The 19,770-nt window shown below is 42.8% G+C and overlaps 1 protein-coding gene across 1 annotated transcript in view; it reads left to right on the top strand.

The window, feature by feature from the left end:
- The window catches only part of myo1ea (myosin IEa), a 54,967-nt gene that overhangs the window by 20,233 nt on the left and 14,964 nt on the right, over nt 1-19,770 (top strand). The window contains exons 3-15 of the mRNA XM_071903649.2: nt 1,021-1,110; nt 1,995-2,089; nt 6,818-6,905; nt 8,888-8,977; nt 10,106-10,237; nt 10,664-10,798; nt 11,139-11,271; nt 13,677-13,873; nt 14,031-14,111; nt 14,829-14,915; nt 15,026-15,112; nt 16,242-16,409; nt 17,792-17,877. Coding sequence (XP_071759750.1) covers nt 1,021-1,110; nt 1,995-2,089; nt 6,818-6,905; nt 8,888-8,977; nt 10,106-10,237; nt 10,664-10,798; nt 11,139-11,271; nt 13,677-13,873; nt 14,031-14,111; nt 14,829-14,915; nt 15,026-15,112; nt 16,242-16,409; nt 17,792-17,877 — 1,469 coding nt within the window. The remainder of the gene's footprint in view (nt 1-1,020; nt 1,111-1,994; nt 2,090-6,817; nt 6,906-8,887; nt 8,978-10,105; nt 10,238-10,663; nt 10,799-11,138; nt 11,272-13,676; nt 13,874-14,030; nt 14,112-14,828; nt 14,916-15,025; nt 15,113-16,241; nt 16,410-17,791; nt 17,878-19,770) is intronic.

Below are 19,770 nucleotides of genomic sequence, written 5' to 3' on the forward strand. Positions count from 1 at the left end.
GTCCCGGCCGTGTGCAGGGGGCAGAGGGCCTCTGGGTGCCCCGGTCTGCACCCCAGACTCCTGTTCCCCTCCCTGCTCCCTCATGCATGGAATGAATACTAATCAGATTAACTCTGGTTTGATCTCTTTATGGTGCAATATGTGAAAGAGATGGTGTAAGGAACAGCAGACGCCATAATGGAGAAATCTAGTATGCAGTACAGTCTGTTTGAATTGGAACATTGCTCCCGTCATTGTTTTGATCGGGGGTGGGGATTTAAAACGTGCTGAGAGCTATCATTCCCATTCATCTCACAAATGGGAGGTTTAGATGTTAAAATTTGCAGTTGTGGCTACACACACACACACACACACACACACACACACACAAGATGTTCATGATGTGAAATGACTGCATCTCTGAATAACCCCTTTGAAAAGCAATGGTGAGAGTTCTCAAAGGAGCTCATTATATGAACTTCGTCTGTGTTCTGGCAGCATTCAGGATTATGTAGTTCGGCGAATTCAGCTGGCAGTTTTAGACCCGAGAACTCTGAGTCAGTCCTTTTGATTGGGGTCAATATATAGCAATAACTCTGAAGTCTCCCAGCCAGAAGTGCACTGGGCTGCGGGTCACTGTAGGCCACCCACAATACCAGCTTTATTTGCCATGGGCAGCTTTCTGGCTGCAGGGCATAAAACCTCACAGTGTTACACGGCTGAATTATATTCTCTGTGATGTGTAAACACTGGATATTTATGAGGCTCAGGCCTGATCACCACACACTGCTGCACATTGCCTTGCCGTTATGGTAGCCTAGACTTATGTCATTTTTTTCCCATCTAGTCCAATAATATCTATGTAAAAAAATCATATAGAAGCTGTGAAACTCTTTTGCCCTTAAAGAAGAAATGTTTTATGGGGGTTCCCTCGATAATGTTGACTGTACAGCAGGACTACCAAGAAGTGGTGATTTTCCCTTTGTGGTGTTTTGATTTATTTGTATTCCTTCTATGATCTTTAATATATAACCTCATCAGACATACATTGGCCCTGTGCTCATCTCCGTCAACCCTTTCAAGCAGATGCCATACTTTGGGGAGAAAGAAGTTGAGATGTATCAGGGCGCGGTGAGTACAAACCCCTCTTGCCTGAGAGGACGCATGACATATTTCTTATAAACGCATTTTAAATGGCTTCTGTTTTCTGTCAAATTCAAAAAACTGTCACTTCATAGCAGCTTTTATGTGCTATTAAAGGGCCTGGGGGTTTAAGATGATAAGTCTCAAGGACAAAGGCTTTGAAAGGAGCTGGGCTAGATGTAGTGCGAATACTTTCCAACGGGCTGGCACAGATGTTGCCGTCAGAAACTTGCCTCAGCCGTTGAGCAGGCTTGGCAGTACCTTCACAGAACAGCCTGTTCAAGTCTGTGTTCTCTTGACTGGTCTTGGCCAGCCTGCTGAGAGCGTCTCCTTGGTTTGAAGCTCCACAACCTCACAGTCCTTTATAAAAGCTGTTTGACTGTTGTTTTTAATCCCTAATTAAATCAAACCATCCTCAAATCATTTTCATTGTCAGATACCACATATATGCTAAAGAAATACACTACCAGTCAAAAGTTGGACACACCTGATTGAATGGACTATGTTTTTCATAATCTTAAAGCCATTTTGATCTAAAGGCCTATGCTTAAATGCTTGAAATTTGTTTCTTAGGCAAATATAAACAGTGAAGTTGATGCCTATGCATGAATTTCTTTCCAAAGCCTTTGCCTTTCCATTAAGGCAAAGGGCAGCTACTTTAAATAATGCAAAATATAAGATAGTTTTGATTTGTTTAACACTTTTTTTGGTCACTGCATAATTGCATTTGTGTTATTTCATAGTTTTGATGTCTTTACTAAAGACAAATGTGATGTGTCTGAACTTTTGCCTGGTAGTGTAGATGCACTCATTTGAAAAGTGCAGTTCCATTGTGACTTGGTTGTCTCCTTTCTTTTCTTATCACCTGCCAGGCTCAGTATGAGAATCCTCCACACATCTATGCGCTGGCAGATAACATGTACAGAAATATGATGATCGACCGCGAGAACCAGTGCGTCATCATCAGGTAAGGCGTCAAGTCTGCAATCCCACCCGCTCCGTCTCTTATTCTTATTCACCTTTTTCACTGATCATGTCCTAATCTGTGAGCGCACGACCAACCAGAATAACAGCTCCAGTGTGTAAAATGATTAAATGTACAGTACAGGAGAGAGCGAGACACGGACGGGAGATGGTAATCTGTGTAATGTGATCCGTGTGGTGTTATGACATCGCTGAAATGCTGCTGAGCCATTGCAGCTAATGGTAATGGATGGGGAGGGAACAAGAACACAGACCGAACCGGTTCCACCACATCATGAGGTACAGCTGACCGACAGAGAGGGACATGCTTCTGTGTTTTTTTTTCCCCCATCATATCTAGCAGACGTTGCTTATTTTAGAGCTTTCCATGAAATGCAAATTTAAAAAAGAATGCATTCAAATCCAAATATGACTAACAATGCACAGTTAGCAGCTGGAGGTGGACTGTGTTAACTCCCTCCAGGATGTGTGGCGGAAAAAACGAACCGTAGCAACTATTTTTCAGGAGCTTCCTGGTTTAGAAAAAACAAAACAGGATGAACACCTGCTGGAATCACAGAATCTCTCTCTCTCTCTCTCTCTCTCTCTGGATTTAGGGAAAATCTGGGTAAAATTATTAAAAGATGTATTCTCCTCTTCTCTTCCAGACTTCTAGGGTCTAGGAAAAAGTGTTCATCCAGGTTTTTTTTTCAGGAGCTTGTAGTTGGCGAAATGATTTTCAAGGGAGAAAGCTGCTGAGGGAAAAGTGTGGTGTCATGGTCGGGGCTTTATCCTATGGGCCAGTCACCTGAGCAGGGTGGTCGCTGTAGTGCTTACCTCATGACGAATGGCCCCTGCTTCAGCACTTTCCCCCGTTGTTTGGACAGCGAGCAGTTGCTAGTTCAGTTTCCCACATAAAGGCATTGAAGTGGATTTGTGATCAACCAGATCAGCAAACAAAGGCATGGAAGTGGTTTTGTGATGAACCAGATCTCGGCAAACAAAGGCCTCACCATGAATTTGCTGGCCAGGCAGTGTGGTCAGCATCGCCCTATGTTAGCCCTTTTTCCTATCTATTAAGGAAATGTGTGAATGAAGGGTAATTCAACATGACATGAGTCATTTGACTGTTCTTTCTGTGGACTTCCCCTGCTCCTCTACATTTTTACGCCTTTGTGAGGGGAAATGTGTATCTGTTTACCAATATGCAGGGTCTGATGTAACTATTCTCTGTGCTATTTAGAGTGATTGGTAACATATAGAAGCCTGGCTTTGATGTTAGAAGAAAAGGGGGGGTGGCTGAGAGCAGGTTATCAAGTGGGCACCTCCCATCACAGATGTTTCATTCAATTTGGCCCATGACATGTTCAGAAGGCTTGTGGAAAAGAAGGGGTTATTTACAGTCTACCAGTTTGAAGAAAAGTTTTATATATATCTTTTTTTTTTATATATATATTTTGAATTGTTCCCCCATCGTCTTTGGGCCAGTGCCACTCTGAGAATGGCTCGTTACAAGCCAGAAAAATCATATCTTGGCAATTTTAATAGTTTACACAATGAAAAGAGTTATAGGTTATGATGCAATTGTAAATAGGCTACTTTTGCACTTAATTTACTCAATTTTCTGCCACTATTTCTCTATCATTTTAGAGGCTTTGGCAGTGTTGCATTTCATAGTTAAGCTATGGTTTCAGATAAGACATGTTTCTCTTAGTCTTCAATGATTAACTCTTGCTCAGCTGCAGTAAAAAAGGTGCTCTCCTTTGCACCATGGTGCCGTGCCAACCTTGATCATGGTTTCAACTCTCTACTCATGTTGTCTTTATTTGAAATTAGAAGCACGCGGTAATCCAAGATAACTGCATCCTTGTGACAAATCAATCTGCCACCTGCATTTGAGGAACGGAGATAACTGGATGTGGATTAGCAAAATGAGTTGAAACAGCTGACATCATATTAGCTTGGATTAATAAAATGACGCACGAGGAACAGGGCACTGTACTCATCTACGCTATCCTGACATACTTAAGCTTACATCTCACCCACTAATTTCCAACCTCACCATGAATCTCAACAATAAATGGCTAATGGGATGACTGATTCTGCTGGTTTGAAACGGCCCACTCAGCCGTTCAGAAATTGCCCCGTACAAACAGTCAGAGGCTAAAGTGACGGCCGACTACTGCTGGCTCAACGCAGCTTGCTCAGCAGTTCAGAAACCGAGTTGTATCAGCAAACAGTCAGCTGAAATATATAAAACAATAATACCAGGAGCTGAGGACAGCATTTGAATTCCCACTTCTGCTGCCACAGCTATGGCATCATATGTTTAATAAAGTCCTATTTTAGCCATGAGATAGATTTCCATACTTGGGACCCCAACTGGCATCCTTTCTTTTCAGCTAGAACCACTAGCTGCTCCTTTCCGCTGCTTCATAATAGTACTGATGTAGGATAGGTGAACCGGTCTCAGATCAGCACTCCATAAGCATCCAAAAAAATCTGGCTTAGTCTATCAAGATTTTTACAACTTTATCAACCCATCAGGATACAAAATCCTGGTCTATTTTATGACAGTCGTCACAAACTGCCTATCTGGATCCATTTGACAGTTTCATTGTTTTATCGATCATTTTGACACTGAACAAATATTTCCCATCCCATATTTCTATCTGCTTCTATTTGATCTGTGAATTGGGCCTTAAAACAGATGAATGCAGGCTCTCATAGCTCTATTGTAAAAAAAAAAAAATTTGATTTATGAAGACGTTGTGAAAGCAACATTCTGGCAAAACTGTCATCATCATGAAAGCAACCTTAAATACATACTTGAACATACAGTACATGCACTTTTAAATAGTTCTGTGGGAACACAGTGTGCCTCATTAGATAAAAAACTGCCAAAACTGGAAGTTGGTGTTGAATATGCATCTCACTCATAGTTGATGTCAGTAATGATTTATGGAAGTTAATACTTCAACCGTGCTGTACTTCACATTGCATGGTTCAGCTTCTTTCCATGTTTGGTTAATAAATCTCTGCGGAAGTTAACAATGCCTTTAGCATGAGTGCTGCAACAATGGGCCTCGCCCCTCCGGGGGCTCAGAATGGGATGTGATTGAAACTCCGGCCGCAGCTTGTGCTGAAAATAGCCCTTCAGACAATAACTTGAGTGCCAAGGGTTCGCCACTGTTTTCAGATGGAGCTCAGGAGGTTCTTCTCACACTGAAAGTCAAAGACCGGGGTACTTGGTGCACTGGATTACCCGGCATGTCAATGGCTCCCAGCTGGATGAGACTTATCGAGTTGCTTGTGTTACAAGTGTGTAATGAGGTAGACCTGGCAGTGCAGAGGAGCTGGGGCAGTAAGCATATAGGGGGAGGGGGTGTGAGCATATAGAGACCGTTGTGTAATAGAGTGGCTCCCATGACTTCCTCTGGCAGCCTCTAACAGTCTGCAGCTGTGTTTCTCAGAGAGACATTACCAACCTGACTCTACTTTAAGGCATGGAATAAAAACAGACTCCACTGTTATCCACTGCCAAACCACATATGTCAAAATAAGTATGACCCTGGCAAAGTGAAAGGCAAGGAGGAAAAAAGGCAAGTGTAGGCTGAGGGAAGAGAGAAGAGGAGGGGGGAGGGAGGGGAGGTAGGGAGGGGGGGCGTGGGTAAATGTGACAAAACAGCATTAATGTTGTTACTACTGTAGCCTTCATCCTCACACATAAATTTAACTTGTTTTTGAGTTGCTTATAGAGGCCAAACAGACATTTGAGTTCACATAGGAAGTGGAGTCAGCACACACAAAGGCAGGAGCTGGGCTTTCACCTGTCTATTCAGTGAGGTTGAAAAGACTTATTGATTCCAGGTCATCCTTGCTTTGGGGAGAAGGGTTGTGCACATGCGCACAAAGGCACGCACACACACACACACACACACACACACAAACTCACACAAAGAAAGAGAAGCCTAACTTCTGTATCAAAGCGGAAACAAGAGTAAATTGCAAATACTATTAAATGTCTAAAGTGGTGGATTTGTCTCTTCCAACAGTACGAATAGGAAAGATTTTTATGCCTTGGTTTAAAGCCCTATAGTAGGATTTTTGAGCATTTGAAATACACTTAAGTCCTTGATTGGTGGGACATGGGAAAGTAACCTCTTGACAACGCTCACAGCCTGACTCAAAATACACATCCTGTTTACTTCAGTGTTTACAAACAAAATACATGTAAACAAACCATCTGCAGCTTCAAAATGACACTCAGTAGCCTGATTATTTGTGCCCTTGTGGTCTTTTGATGCATAATAACAGCGCTAAATAGAGAGAATGGTGCAACAAACAAGAAACTTTCAGTCAGTGGCGGTCATCCTGGAAAATACCGACAGTTGATGAGAAAGATAGAAAGAAGAAAATAAAAAAAGGTGTGTAAGGTAACTGGCGCGCCACATAGATCTAAATAACAGTTCGGTGTCTCAGAAAACACAACTCATCCGACCGTGACACAGATTGGCTACAGTAGAACACAACCACCCAGCACTAGATGTACCTGATAAAGTAGCTACTGAGTCTATATTCAGATGTCACATGCTATGGCTCATTGCATTAGGTGTGTTTCAATATTTTTTTTCAATGCAATGAAACAGACTTTATTTATGCCAGTAGTTGCCCAGATTGCACCTGTGAGCGAACATGCCCTTAAAACTCTCTGCGCCTGTTTGTTTTGTAGTGGAGAGAGCGGTGCAGGGAAGACTGTGGCAGCCAAATACATCATGAGCTACATCTCCAGAGTGTCAGGAGGAGGAACCAAAGTAAAGGTGAGACGGAACTGTTGTGAAGCATTTGAGACTTTTGAGATGATCAATTATATTGCTTATATAATAACCTTGTAGATAGGTCTGGGCACTAATTCATTATATTGTTTATTGTCTATCAATAGAATCATATCATGAAGAAATAATAATATTGTGTTTATTGTGATACACAATTCTGGTGTCTGGATTATAATTAAAAGCAAATGCGAATTAAAATCTCAACAAATTAGGGAATATTATTTGAAAATGAGAGTTTTGTCATACTCTATATATCATATACCATATAGTTCAATGCAATGAACAGCAATCGATTATTTAACGTGATTTATCATCTAGATATCATTCTATTTCAACATCAAAATAATTTCTTAGTTATCGTGATATTAATTTTGTCCATATCACCCAGCCCCACTTCTAGAATCATTCACAGATTAATTGTTGTGCATAACGTAGGTCCAGACCTGTATAAAATCAGACAGAGATTTGAAACAACCTGTTGCTGCTATAGTCCTGCACCCATTCTCTCCTCCAAACCCAATCCATCTCTTATGATCCCCCCAAAACCCCATTATCAGTCCACCAGCAGCCTCTTACTCACCCAACCCCCACTAGCCATCTGGCAGCCCCCCAAACCAGCAGATGTCCCGTCCCTAAGCCTCCCCTTTCCACTGTCTGCAAAGGTCTGAGTTTGATGAGGAAATGCCTGCACCGTGATGGCACTGGGATATTTAGTTATTGTATTTAATCCAGTCAGAGCTTTTTCCACTAAGGGAACATCATAAATCATCTTCTGGCTTAATAGTAGGGCTGATCGTCTAAGTAGTTAGACAAAGTCCCATGGAATATATGGCATTATTACTGTTTTCAGTGTTCACGTTGCACGTTGTATGTGTGCTTCTAAAGTTATCAAAATTTCTCTTGGTGTTTTTATTGTTTGATTAAACAAAGGCGGCCATTACATTAGAAGAAAACAAGAGAAAGTGTCACAATCTAGCTCCATAGAAAATATTCTTTATTTGATGACATTTCGGCCCTGCGGCTGTTCAAGAGCGAGATACTGTTATATTAGAAACACATTTAGCTCTGTCACATCCCTCTGGTGTCTCCATGTCTCATTCATACGGTTCCTTTGGCTTCTACGTTCACTGTGTGGTATGTGTGAATTTTATGTTCCAGAGTACACACTCTCTTATGTAGTGTGTGTATGGCTCTATATGTGTGCTTGTGTGTGTTTGCACATATGTATGTACATGAATAGTTCTGGATACATTTATAGTGTGACCCCCTGCCAGTAATGAATCCTGTCTATCTATCCATCTGTCTGATCATTTGCATCCTCACTGAGGAAAGTCATATCCCCAGTTAATATTTAACAATAGTTATCAATAATTAATAAATAAATCAAAGTTATGGAAGCCAATACAAAAGATTATAGTGTTGAAAGTATTTCTATATGGACTGCCTATGAATAGTGCTAGTACTAAATTAGTGCTTAATAGTACTAAATTATAAAATAAGGATGTAAGCTAGTAACTACATAAATAACTATATAATAACTTGAACTACAGTAGTTATTTTTTCCTTTGATACAGGACAAAGGTTCAGGAATGCAAAAGATTCCCAGAAATACTACCACTGCACTTCTGTGTACAATAAGAAGAGGGAATCGCTCCGTCTGTGTCAACGCACTGATTTAAAACTCATGTGTTTCTGACATGCAGATGGCTCATGGGAAAGATAATGTCCTCCAGACTTTGTGTGTGTGTGTGTGTGTGTGTGTGTGTGTGTGTGTGTGTGTGTTTGTGTGTGTTTGTGTGTGTGCGCACACATGCCTGTCTGTGAGTGGAAACTTCCAGAGTCGTGCACAAAGACCTGTCAGCGGGGGGTGTGAAGTGTGAAGTGTCTCTACCTGCGTTCGTTCTGCCTCTGCTTTACTTGTTGCTCACTGTATTGCAGCTAACGGCTCACTGTCTGTCCCCTCACAGCACGTCAAAGACATCATCCTGCAGTCCAACCCCTTGCTCGAGGCCTTCGGCAATGCCAAGACCGTGAGGAACAACAACTCCAGCAGATTTGTAAGGCTTTCATTTCTGTATTGCTGTTTTATCATTCGGTAATTGGGGTGGCTAGCGTTGTGTTACTGGCGCTGATTTTTGCCCTGGTTTGATTTAAAACTGTCTTGGAGTTCTTGTTAACCAAAGAAAACACATGGTTGTCCATTTCAAATAGTGTAAAAAAGGCACAAGTAAAAAAAAGAATGGAGTTACAGCTGTGGTTAGAAAATCTTTCTCTAAGGACCCACATTTTCAGCATAAAACTGATTTTGCAGGCTATCTACAGTATAAACCGACTTGCATCGCAGGGACTTTGGAAGACTCCACGGCATTATAATGCAGCCAGTAGCTTCAGATAAAATTAGAAATGCCTACTCACAGTACAACTGTGTTACTCAGAGAGAAATATATGGGTGCCAGTTACTCTGGAACAATTTGGGGACACTGTGAGCCACCTCTGGGTCCCAACCCAGACTTTGAAAAACAATGATTTACAGTTGGGGCTTTCTTCTGTCCTCTCTTGCCTCTGGCTGCAACCCTCATGTGTGTCCTGGTTAACCAGAGCTGCGCTGTAAGGACACAGTGCACAGAGCGAGCGGGCAGCACACACATCCAGAACCACCGAGGCACAGACTCTGCTGCTTACAAAGGAAGTTGGTTAGCATGGACATAGAATTAAGGGCAAGCGCATTTGAGAAAATTTATTCTGTCAGAACTTTTTGCAGCAGAGCATAACGGTTAAGTATAATATTCAGGTTAACTTACAAAGCCGTATTGTCTCCGTTGTTGGGATATTTTTAGATCTAGTTTTGGGGAACTAAATCAGGTTTGGCACTAATGGCCTGGGAACGCGAAGTTTTGAGGTAGTCTTTGGATAAATAGTGTCTCTGTTCACTTTGGGGCTTCAGCCCTCAGCTTGACTGGGACTGGAATAGATATTACATTACAGACTTGTCTGGAGAGGAGAGAGAGACAGAGAACAGGGTCAGATTTATATAAATATATATATATATATATACACAACACACACACACACACACACAGCATCCCTAGCACAGCCCATGCCAGTGTTTCAATGCTTATAGCTCTGTGTTTAAGCTTTGTTGTGGCCCACTCCAATACTGAAGAACCACGCTCTCATCCATCAAGGGAAAATACTTTGAGATCTGGTTCAGCTCTGGTGGAGAACCGGACGGAGGGAAAATCTCCAACTTCCTCCTGGAGAAGTCACGCGTCGTCATGCGAAATCCCGGAGAGAGGAGCTTCCATATATTCTACCAGGTGAGGCTTTGCTGGTGGCGTAAACACGGGTGTGTTCACTTCATTTGTTGAATTATTCATGTGCTTTTTTCAGAAGTGAGGGACAACAATTGGCTTAGAGGGGCTGTGAGGGAATTTCAGGACACGTTGGATAACAAGTGCCATTTGGCCGCTGAAAAGAGGGTCAAGCTGTTTTCATCGTGTATGGCTTGAGGTCCCTGGAACAGATAGGAGGACTCCGTCTTCCCATAGCACAGTTTTCTTCACATGCAAAGCCGAGTATGGAATATAAATTTAACATCAAAGTGGGTCAAAGCGGATGGGGATTTCATGGGGAGAGAGTGTGAGTCCACCATTGCGGAGGCCTTGTGCGGAGGCATGTCTATAAATGCTGTAATTATCCTAACTCGTGCTCTACAGGAGTCTAATAACCTTTCCTTTCCACAGCTGATAGAAGGAGCCAGCGGAGAGCAGAAGAGCAGCCTGGGCATCACCAGCCTGGATTACTACACTTACCTCAACCAGTCCGGTTCCTACAAGGTGGACGACATCAACGACAAGAGCGACTTTCAGGAGACAATGGTGTGTTGGCCTCGGAGTCGGTTTCCTTCTGTCATAGCTATCACTTACCTGACATCCCCAGTGGTGCTCTGTGTGTCTATATGTGTGTGTGTGTGTCCATCACTCTACTCTCATACCAATGTTCTCCTCACAATGTGGCTTATGGCCTTTTCTTTAAATTCCTTTGTCCCTTTACCAATCGCCTTGTGTTTTCTTTTCCGACGCTCTCCACCTGTTTTTGTTTACCAGCGAAAACCGCAAGAGGAGTAATTAGAGGACGTAAGCTAGGTACCGCAGGAGTAAGTAAATCCACATTGCAGCCCCGGTTTAACATGATCTCCTCTCTTTGCCTTTTCCCCAGCATGCCATGGATGTGATCGGCATCTCGGGGGAGGACCGCACCCTCGTGCTTCAGATCGTGGCCGGAGTCCTGCACCTCGGAAATATCAATTTCAGGGAGGCGGGGAACTACGCTGCCGTGGAGAGCGAAGAGTGTAAGTGCGCTCGGATGCTCCCGGATGCACCGTGTGGCTGCGTAACAGGAGTAAAACGCCAATACAGACTGCGTGGGGTCAAGAAGGACGAATGGCGCTGATGTTCAGGTTGAGATGGGGGTGCAGTTCGTCTCTCGCTCCTTTTGCCCCTATGAAAGTTCCTCCTCTCTCCAGTGTCCCGAGCTGCCCTTCAGAGGCTGGTTTTGGACTATATTTCTCTCTCCTTAAAGTTTTATTGTGTTAATACGGGGCTGCAGCCAAGTGTCTGGAGTAATCCGGGCCATGCTGGATTACACCAAATAAAACACATTATTATTGAAGGTCTGGACATATTACATCACGGACTAAAATTACTTGGAAAAATGCAGCTCTTCCCGTCCGTCCCCTTCCCTCTCGCCTTCTCCTCCCTCTCTCTCCCCCCTTTCACTTTATTCTTCTCTCCTTTTGCTCGGTTCCTTCCTCCTTCCTTGTCATGCTGCGCGGCTCCTGACTCTGCCCCTCTCCCGCCCCATCCAGCCTGTATGATGTAGATGAGAAATGCGGTTGCCGGGGTACAAAGCCTCGTTCTGTTCTGTGCAGACGTCACAGCAGCGCTCCGTAATCTCTGCCTTTCCTGTTCCCTCCAGCCTCGCTTCCTGTCTGCTTACTCTGCAGTGTGTTACACAAATCCAGACCCTTGTCTCCCCCATTCGAAGCTACACCAACCAAATCTACGTAAACATCGGCCCGCGCTCAGCAAAACAAATCAATGCCTCATCTCTCGTTGAAAGAGATGTTGAGACTACTTCGTTATACATCTAGGTCAGACAGTTTTCGGCTGGCTAGGACATTATTTTGGGTTAAAAGGAACTTGAGTCAGTCAGTGATTTTTGCCCAAATAAGTATTTGAGGATTTTCCACTTTTCTATGGGAAAATTAGTTTAGCTTTGTCTCTGTGTGTGGTCAACATTAGATTTTTAAACTTGGCTTAAAAAAAGTTTCTTCTGATGTAAATATCTCTTTCAAATAAAACATAATATTTCCAATTATAAAATCATTATGTACATAAAGTCTCAAACATGAAGTCTAGGATTTTTTAACAACCAATTGTAAAGGGGATATAACTCTAAATAATCCATAGAGATGTTAAGATCTCAATGGGAAAATCTCTCCATCCATTTTCGCCATAGATTTGTTCTTCTTTTTCAAAATGATGGCAACAGTGTTGTGCCTTATTTAAGTATTATTAGTAGTAATTGACAGTCCATAGCGTCCAATCCATACCTTTCCTGGCTGCATGTAACACAAAGGATGGCTTTGCCCTGTGATTTAAGCCGACGTATGCTCAGTCACACCCTAACGTCCCAAACGGGGAGCTACTGCAGTGGTCTGATGCATTCCCAGACACAGTGAGACTGCAGGCCTGAGAGCCATTTCCTTCTAGGGGAAGTGAGTCACTGTAATAAGGCAGGGAGGGGCTCTCAGGGGACAATATCAATGCCAGGTTAGGGCTAATGATCCAAGGCATGCTCGCTCTCTTTCAGGAGCTAGCCCGATACACAGGCTATTTTACATTTAACTGTAATTCAAAACTTATCTGCTCTGTTTTCTTTCCAGAAGATGTTTTGTTTCAGCGGTGTGGGCAGAATGGCCTCAAACCGCCACAAATTCATGCGCTGAGATTATCAATAGAAGCTTTTCTGATTTGTGAAACTTTCCTACCCATCAATATGAGCACAAAATCCAGCGTGGAACATGTTTTTAAATGCACAAAAACACACACTTGGCCCACATTTGGCCCCCAGAGATATGCAAAGGTTGCATGCAGGCCTCCATTTAAATAAATGGAGGCCTGCATGTTGATTTGCATGTTGATTTTTAGAGAAATGTGCAGTCTGTTTGCTGTTTGGGAGCACAGCCCAGTGCTAGTGTGCTGCTTTACTCCTCATTTCTCCCTAGTGGCACAACTAAAAGTAACTTGGCATCTCATAACAGTATGAGCTGAGTGAAAGAGAACTGCAGCAGCATTGTTTGTGTTGCAGCAATAAAACATTAGGCGTGCTTATTTAGCCTAATTCATTATTTGTCAGAACTGATTGTAGGCTATATAAAATATTGCCAAAAAGACTGAAGTGACAGGCATCACCAATATATAAGATTAATTCACCCAGGATTATAACGGTCATCCTACTATAACATGCAGTTATGCCACTTCTCCATCTGAGCATACACACTTTAAGACAAAATATGAGGTTGATCTTACCAGTGCAGTCAAGGAAAAAAATGATGAGTACAGATTTTTGCAGTAAAACATTTGGGTTTTATGCTTGTTTGATAAATATGGGTCAGTATTATTGCCAATTACAGCATCTCTTTATTGATTTTTTTTTTCTTTATTTGCTCTTTTTGTTTCTGTCTTTTTACAGTTCTCGCCTTCCCTGCGTTTCTGCTTGGAATCGACCAGAAGCGTCTGAAGGAGAAACTGACAAGCCGTAAGATGGACAGCAAGTGGGGAAGTGCGTTGGAATCTATTGACGTGACGCTGAACGTGGAGCAGGCGTGTTACACGCGTGACGCGCTCTCCAAGGCCCTGCATGCACGTGTGTTTGACTACCTAGTAGAGGTAAGGTTGGATGTTTGTACAGGATTCAATTTGTGCAACTGTAATGTTGTTAATACAGTACAGCTATAATAAACCTATAATGTTGTTATAGGTAACAAACCTTATAATAATCTGTAATAAACCCATAATTTTGGTAACACAGTACCTTTGATTTCAGTCCATCAACAAAGCCATGGTGAAGGATCATCAGGAACTGAATGTTGGAGTGTTGGATATTTATGGATTTGAAATTTTCCAAGTAAGTGGTAGTGGCCATTTCACAAGTGGACACATGGCTACTGGATTTTTACTCTGCATCCACATGCATAAATTAGATTAATGATCATTAACTTTGAGCATTTAAACAGATTAAACACTAAGGATCAGACTGATTTGTAAAGTATGTGGATTAAGTCCCATCTCCTGATTGAGACAGCAGACTTTAACGTACCTTTATAATCTGATTATGTGTTTGTGTAGTTCTCTTAATAAGAAGTTTTAGGGTTGTTGATAGGATTGGGCTTGTTAAGAGAACTAAATGGAAGAGCTTTTGTTTTATGCTGACTTGCAAATTTAAATCATAATGTAACAAGAGCTCTGATTCCTCATATCGCATACAGATTGTTACTGAAAAAATGATACCCAACCCGCTCGGCTAGGCAAGGTCTGTCCTTCAGGTTGTAGGTTTATTGTTTGTGTACACAGAGTTAGAGTAAGCCATCTGTGTCCAGAGGTCACAAGACAGGAAGATGCAGGCTGCCGTCACACAAGACTCGGGCCCCTGGTCTATTGTAAGCGCTGTAAATTGTACAGCATGCAGTTCTTCCTTCAGTACCGGGCAGACCGGTGCATGGCCTCCTCTCCAAACAAAGCCCATTGAGCCTAAAGGATATCCGCGGTCTCTGAAGACATGTGTGACACAGCTCCCAGAGTCTGTATGACATTTATTTAATCTAACGTGTTGTCTCTTTATCAGAAAAATGGATTTGAACAGTTCTGCATCAACTTTGTGAATGAGAAACTCCAGCAGATATTTATCGAGCTGACGCTAAAGGCAGAGCAGGTAACGTTTCTCGTCACACTTCTGTTTCTGCAGCTGCGCATTTTGTATTTCCACTCTCGTTAGTTGTACTGTATCCTGACCCGGCGCTCTCCTCGTGTGTCTTCTTGCAGGAGGAGTATGTGCAGGAGGGCATCAAGTGGACTCCTATTGAATACTTCAACAACAAGATCGTCTGTGATCTCATCGAGAGCAAATTGGTAAATACTAGCTTATTAATATTCTACAAGTGTACACATTCACAATGAAATAGGTTAACATGAACCGGTATCAGGCTGTTATGATCTATAATTTGGTATATTCACTGTCTACATGAACCAAATTGGGCCTAACCCTCTGTAAATTGAATTACACAGTGGCTTGCCAAGTTCCTGCACTCTTCCCATGACCAGCAGCTTAACATCCTCAAACGTGCCGACATGCCTCTTAATTTGATTTATCTGCCCCACTGAGAAGTCTAATCCATGAAATCCACAACAAGGGCTTTAAAACAAGCCTCCATCTGAGAGGAGCAGGGGATCTGTATCAGTGCCTGACACTTCAGCTTTTTACGCCAGGCCCATTTGGTTAATCCAGTGGCAAGTTTACATGCGCCTTTTCAACAGAGACTTGTGTTCTCTGAGTGAGCCGCACATGCAGGGAGACACTGCTGCCACTGTGCCACTCGGCACTCTGAGGGACACTGGTCAACTTTGGGTATAATGGAGCCAAATAGGGCAGCGTGCGGCTGTGTGTGTGACATCACTCTGCATGTGGGTGTGTGATGTTTTGAGAGAGGCAGTGTTAAGTAATTTTGAAGCTGCTCAATTAAAATTGTAGTTTTCACGTCTCCCTTAGATGTTTTATTAATGCTTTATTATGCAGATATATAGTTTTAGATATAGTTTAATGCATACAATTTCTTCCAGTAGTTGAGGTCAACCTTATTTCACTGTAACAATTTAATTTTTCACTCTACTTAGCCAATGTGACTTTGTTAACCATCAACCTCTGACATTATATGACCCCTGGAGTGTACAATCACATCTGGCTTTTGGGCTTTTTTCTGACTCTCTTTATCAATAACTGCAAGTCCAAAAAGTGTCATGAGAACAAAATTCAGAGCATAAATATTCAGGTTAATTTGCTTGAGTTGCTATATGTGTCAGAAAAATGATTTCCAGGCTTCCAAAAGGAAAATAGAAGTTGGTGAGTGAGTGGATTACTGATTATATGGGGCAGCGCGTTGGTGGTTGGTGGTTGAGTAACTTAGTAACTTTGTGGATGCAAGTACTGAAAACTAAATGTGAAATATTGCTTTGAGACTAATCTGTTCCCTTGTGATCCCAGAATCCCCCTGGCATCATGAGCATCCTGGACGATGTGTGTGCCACCATGCACGCAGTGGGCGAGGGAGCCGACCAGACCATGCTGCAGAAGCTCCGAGTCCAGATCAACACCCACGAACACTTCAACAGCTGGAACCAAGGCTTCATCATCCACCACTACGCCGGCAAGGTCAGTCTGGCCGCACTCATTTAAAGGACCACCCCGGCTTTTTGGCAGTTCGACCCATTGGTGACAACAAATCATCTCTGTGTCTCAGGCAGATAGCTCTGTCCAGTGCACATGCTAACACTGTAGCATACAGTATGTTAAGTAATTGTAGGCAACTAGCATTATCCAAAGTATGAAGATAGACCTTTAAGTAATACAAAATTGGTGTTGGTTTTTATTCTGTCGCCTGCAGATTCATAGTGAAGTCTGTTACGAATCAACAGGGCAAAAACTTTAGCTGTCTGGCTAACTTCACTCACTTACTGTATAAACTAAACAAGTTACACTCAAAGTCTCAGGAGAAGAGAGGCCTTCTGCCACTGAAAGTAGTTCCAAAGAGTGCGTTCTTTTATGTCTTTTCTACTAATCCCCTAAACAAGCCTGACAGGTTTAAAGACATGTCATTAAAATTAACTAACCATCCATTTTCACCTACGATTACTTAACTTACTGCATGTTAAAGCATTAACATGCGCACCAGATAGAGCTATCTACCGGACTCACAGAGATGATTTTGGTGCCAGTCCCCTCGTTGCATATTTGGTAAGGTGACCAATGGGCCACCCACTGGGTTTCTTTTAATACATTAGGCCATTGAATTGCAGAGTGCTTACTGGTCAGATTCTTTGTCCTCTGCCATGCGGGTTTCTATTTTGTTGTTGGCCTGTTTTCGCTGCTGATTCAGAGCGGGCCAGTTTTAAAATGAGAGCAAACTCCACCTGGCCAGTACAGCACTGGCCAACTGGGACTCCTTAAATGAGTGCGTCCTCGATTCCTGTCATGCATCCTGTCTCTCTTCTTTGTCTGGTTATCACTGCAGTCCCTCTTCCTCTCTTTCCCTATACACTGTAACAATGTCAAAATTTTTCTAATATAGTTCATCAAACTCCATTTTCATGTCCATTTTCACTCCTGTCCTTCTCACGGTCTGGTGCGGGGTTGTCCCGTGTCGTTCTCCAGATGTGCGGTGGCCTCAGCCTGGCACACATGCCGCAGGCCTAATGAGCCGTGCCATAAAGACTCGAGAGGCTCCCAAGTCCGGGCTTGGAACATTCCTCCAATCTCAGACTATAGGAGAAATAACACCGTTTAATTTATACACTTTATAACAACTGCTGGTTTTATGGAAGCCAACCCTGGTTGGTGTAAAGCTTGGATCTGCAACCCTTCATTTTCTTTTCCCATAAAATTCATGGTATTATTTTCATCACAATATCACAGTTTTTATTTTCTCACAGCTGTCATCTTTCATGTTGCTGGGGCTAGACTTTTAAAATAGCTCAACCTCACCCTCTCTGATCATTATTAACCCTTAGTGATCTTTCTGTGGGTCTCTCCTCCAGGTGTCCTACGATGCCGAGGGTTTCTGCGAGAGGAACCGGGACGTTCTCTTTACTGACCTCATTGAGTTGATGCAGAGCAGTGAAATGTAAGTAACTCCTATTGGCACATTGCGGCGACATGTGGTGAGGACTCTCTTTAGCGCTCACTTAAAGGGAATCTTCTGTTATGATGCATATGGATACAATTGAGCACATGTGAATGAGAGTTTCAGACATCCCAGTGCAGCTGGAGGCTGGCAGGACATAACAGAAGTGTGCAGGGCCGGGTTACGTCTCGCCCCCTGCCCCCGACGCACGTCTGGCTCCTGTCCAGATATGTGGCTTTTGGGGTTCTGCTCGGTCACGACTCGCGAGTGCCGTCTCCCCGCGGTGCCGCATTGTGGAGTCTGGTCCCCCCCCCCCCGTCTTATGGTTTCTTGGGCTTGCTTTGTGTCAAAGTGGCCATCTGTGCAAACAGCCCGCATTGTCTGTGTATCCCCCGCAGGCCGCAGCCACCGCTGGCCCCTTTGTGAGCAGGTTTTGTGAGGCGTGAAAGAGGGTCATGTCAAAATCCCATTCAGACACGTGCTCTAAAATACATGCACACACCACAACACATGCACACAAACACATGTACACACACACATACGCACACGCACGCGCACACATACGCATACAAAGACTTTGGCATACTCACTCATAAAGGAAGCATGGGGAGGAAGGAAGGAGACTCATTCCTCAGAGCAGCAGGTCTAAATAGAGAAGAAAGGAGTGACCAGTATTGTCAGCTGGACAGTATTAGCAGACTTCTGGTACATTTGCACACACTACCCGCTGATCCTTTCTTTTCTGTCCATAGCTTTGATTAAAAAGTTTAAAACCAAACAAACAAATACCGATGTGAGAGAAAGGCGGCAGATAAAGGGGGTGGAAAAAATAACAAACACCACATGAAAAAGGGCTTTGAAATGCTTTGAAAACTTCTAAATAGCTAAATCATAATTACAAAGGCATCTACACAGGCGAGCCATATTAAGATGAACCTTAAGATGAACGCCAATTAGCAGTATGTGTCAGCTTTAAAAGAGGCCTGACAATCATCACTTTTACATGTGAGTTTTCAAAGCAACATGAGACAAACTGACGGTTCAAAGAGTCCAAATAGTCAGCGCCTGAATTACAGATGCATCGGTCACAAAAGCTGAAAGATAATTATGGCAAGGGGAACAGTCTTGAAAGTCATGACAACATGCCACACACGGACAAACGGCATCAGCAAAGAGGAACAGTGGTTGCAAGTCGAAGCTCACCAACAGGGACAGACGGACACTTAACAGGATAGTTACTAAACACCACAAAACTACGGCCTCAGAGCTGAATCAACACTTCTGTGACACAGACTCAACAAAAGCTTTACTTTGTGAGCTTCACAAAGCTTCTATTTATGTCAGCACTGCCAATCATAAACTGCTTGTATCTCAAAGAACTGGAGGCTTTCCTCCTTGAAGAACGGTCCAGTATCCCACTACACACAGGAGAACAGCAGAATGTCATTACTTGTCCCGAAGGACCACAGTCTTCTCAGAGAATCAATAAGCTGCTTACTTTGCTGCAACTGTTATCAATATTTATATCCTAAAATAAGATAGAACATCATCTTAGTATACTGTCAACAGTATATTTAGAGATGATAAGTTTGTCTTTGTCATTTCGTAATGGTCAGTCCCATTACCCTCTGCTGCTCATAGGAACCCACTCACTCATTCAAATATCCTGTTGACAGATATCTTCTTCAATCCAACTCAGACAAAATCAATGCAAACTGAGCAGTGTCCATTTAGCAAAAATCAATAGATCCTGTAGTTCATTGCTCTGAAAAGACTTTTCCGTAGCACAAGACCATGCTACTTAAAAAGCATGTGAGACTTAAGTTGTAGGTCTCAAAGAAGCATACGCACGTCCATATTATTAGATGAATACAAAAAAGGAATACTTTTTCA

Source organism: Centroberyx gerrardi, chromosome 1 (genome assembly GCF_048128805.1).
Source record: "Centroberyx gerrardi isolate f3 chromosome 1, fCenGer3.hap1.cur.20231027, whole genome shotgun sequence".
NCBI classification, from domain to species: Eukaryota; Metazoa; Chordata; class Actinopteri; order Beryciformes; family Berycidae; genus Centroberyx; species Centroberyx gerrardi.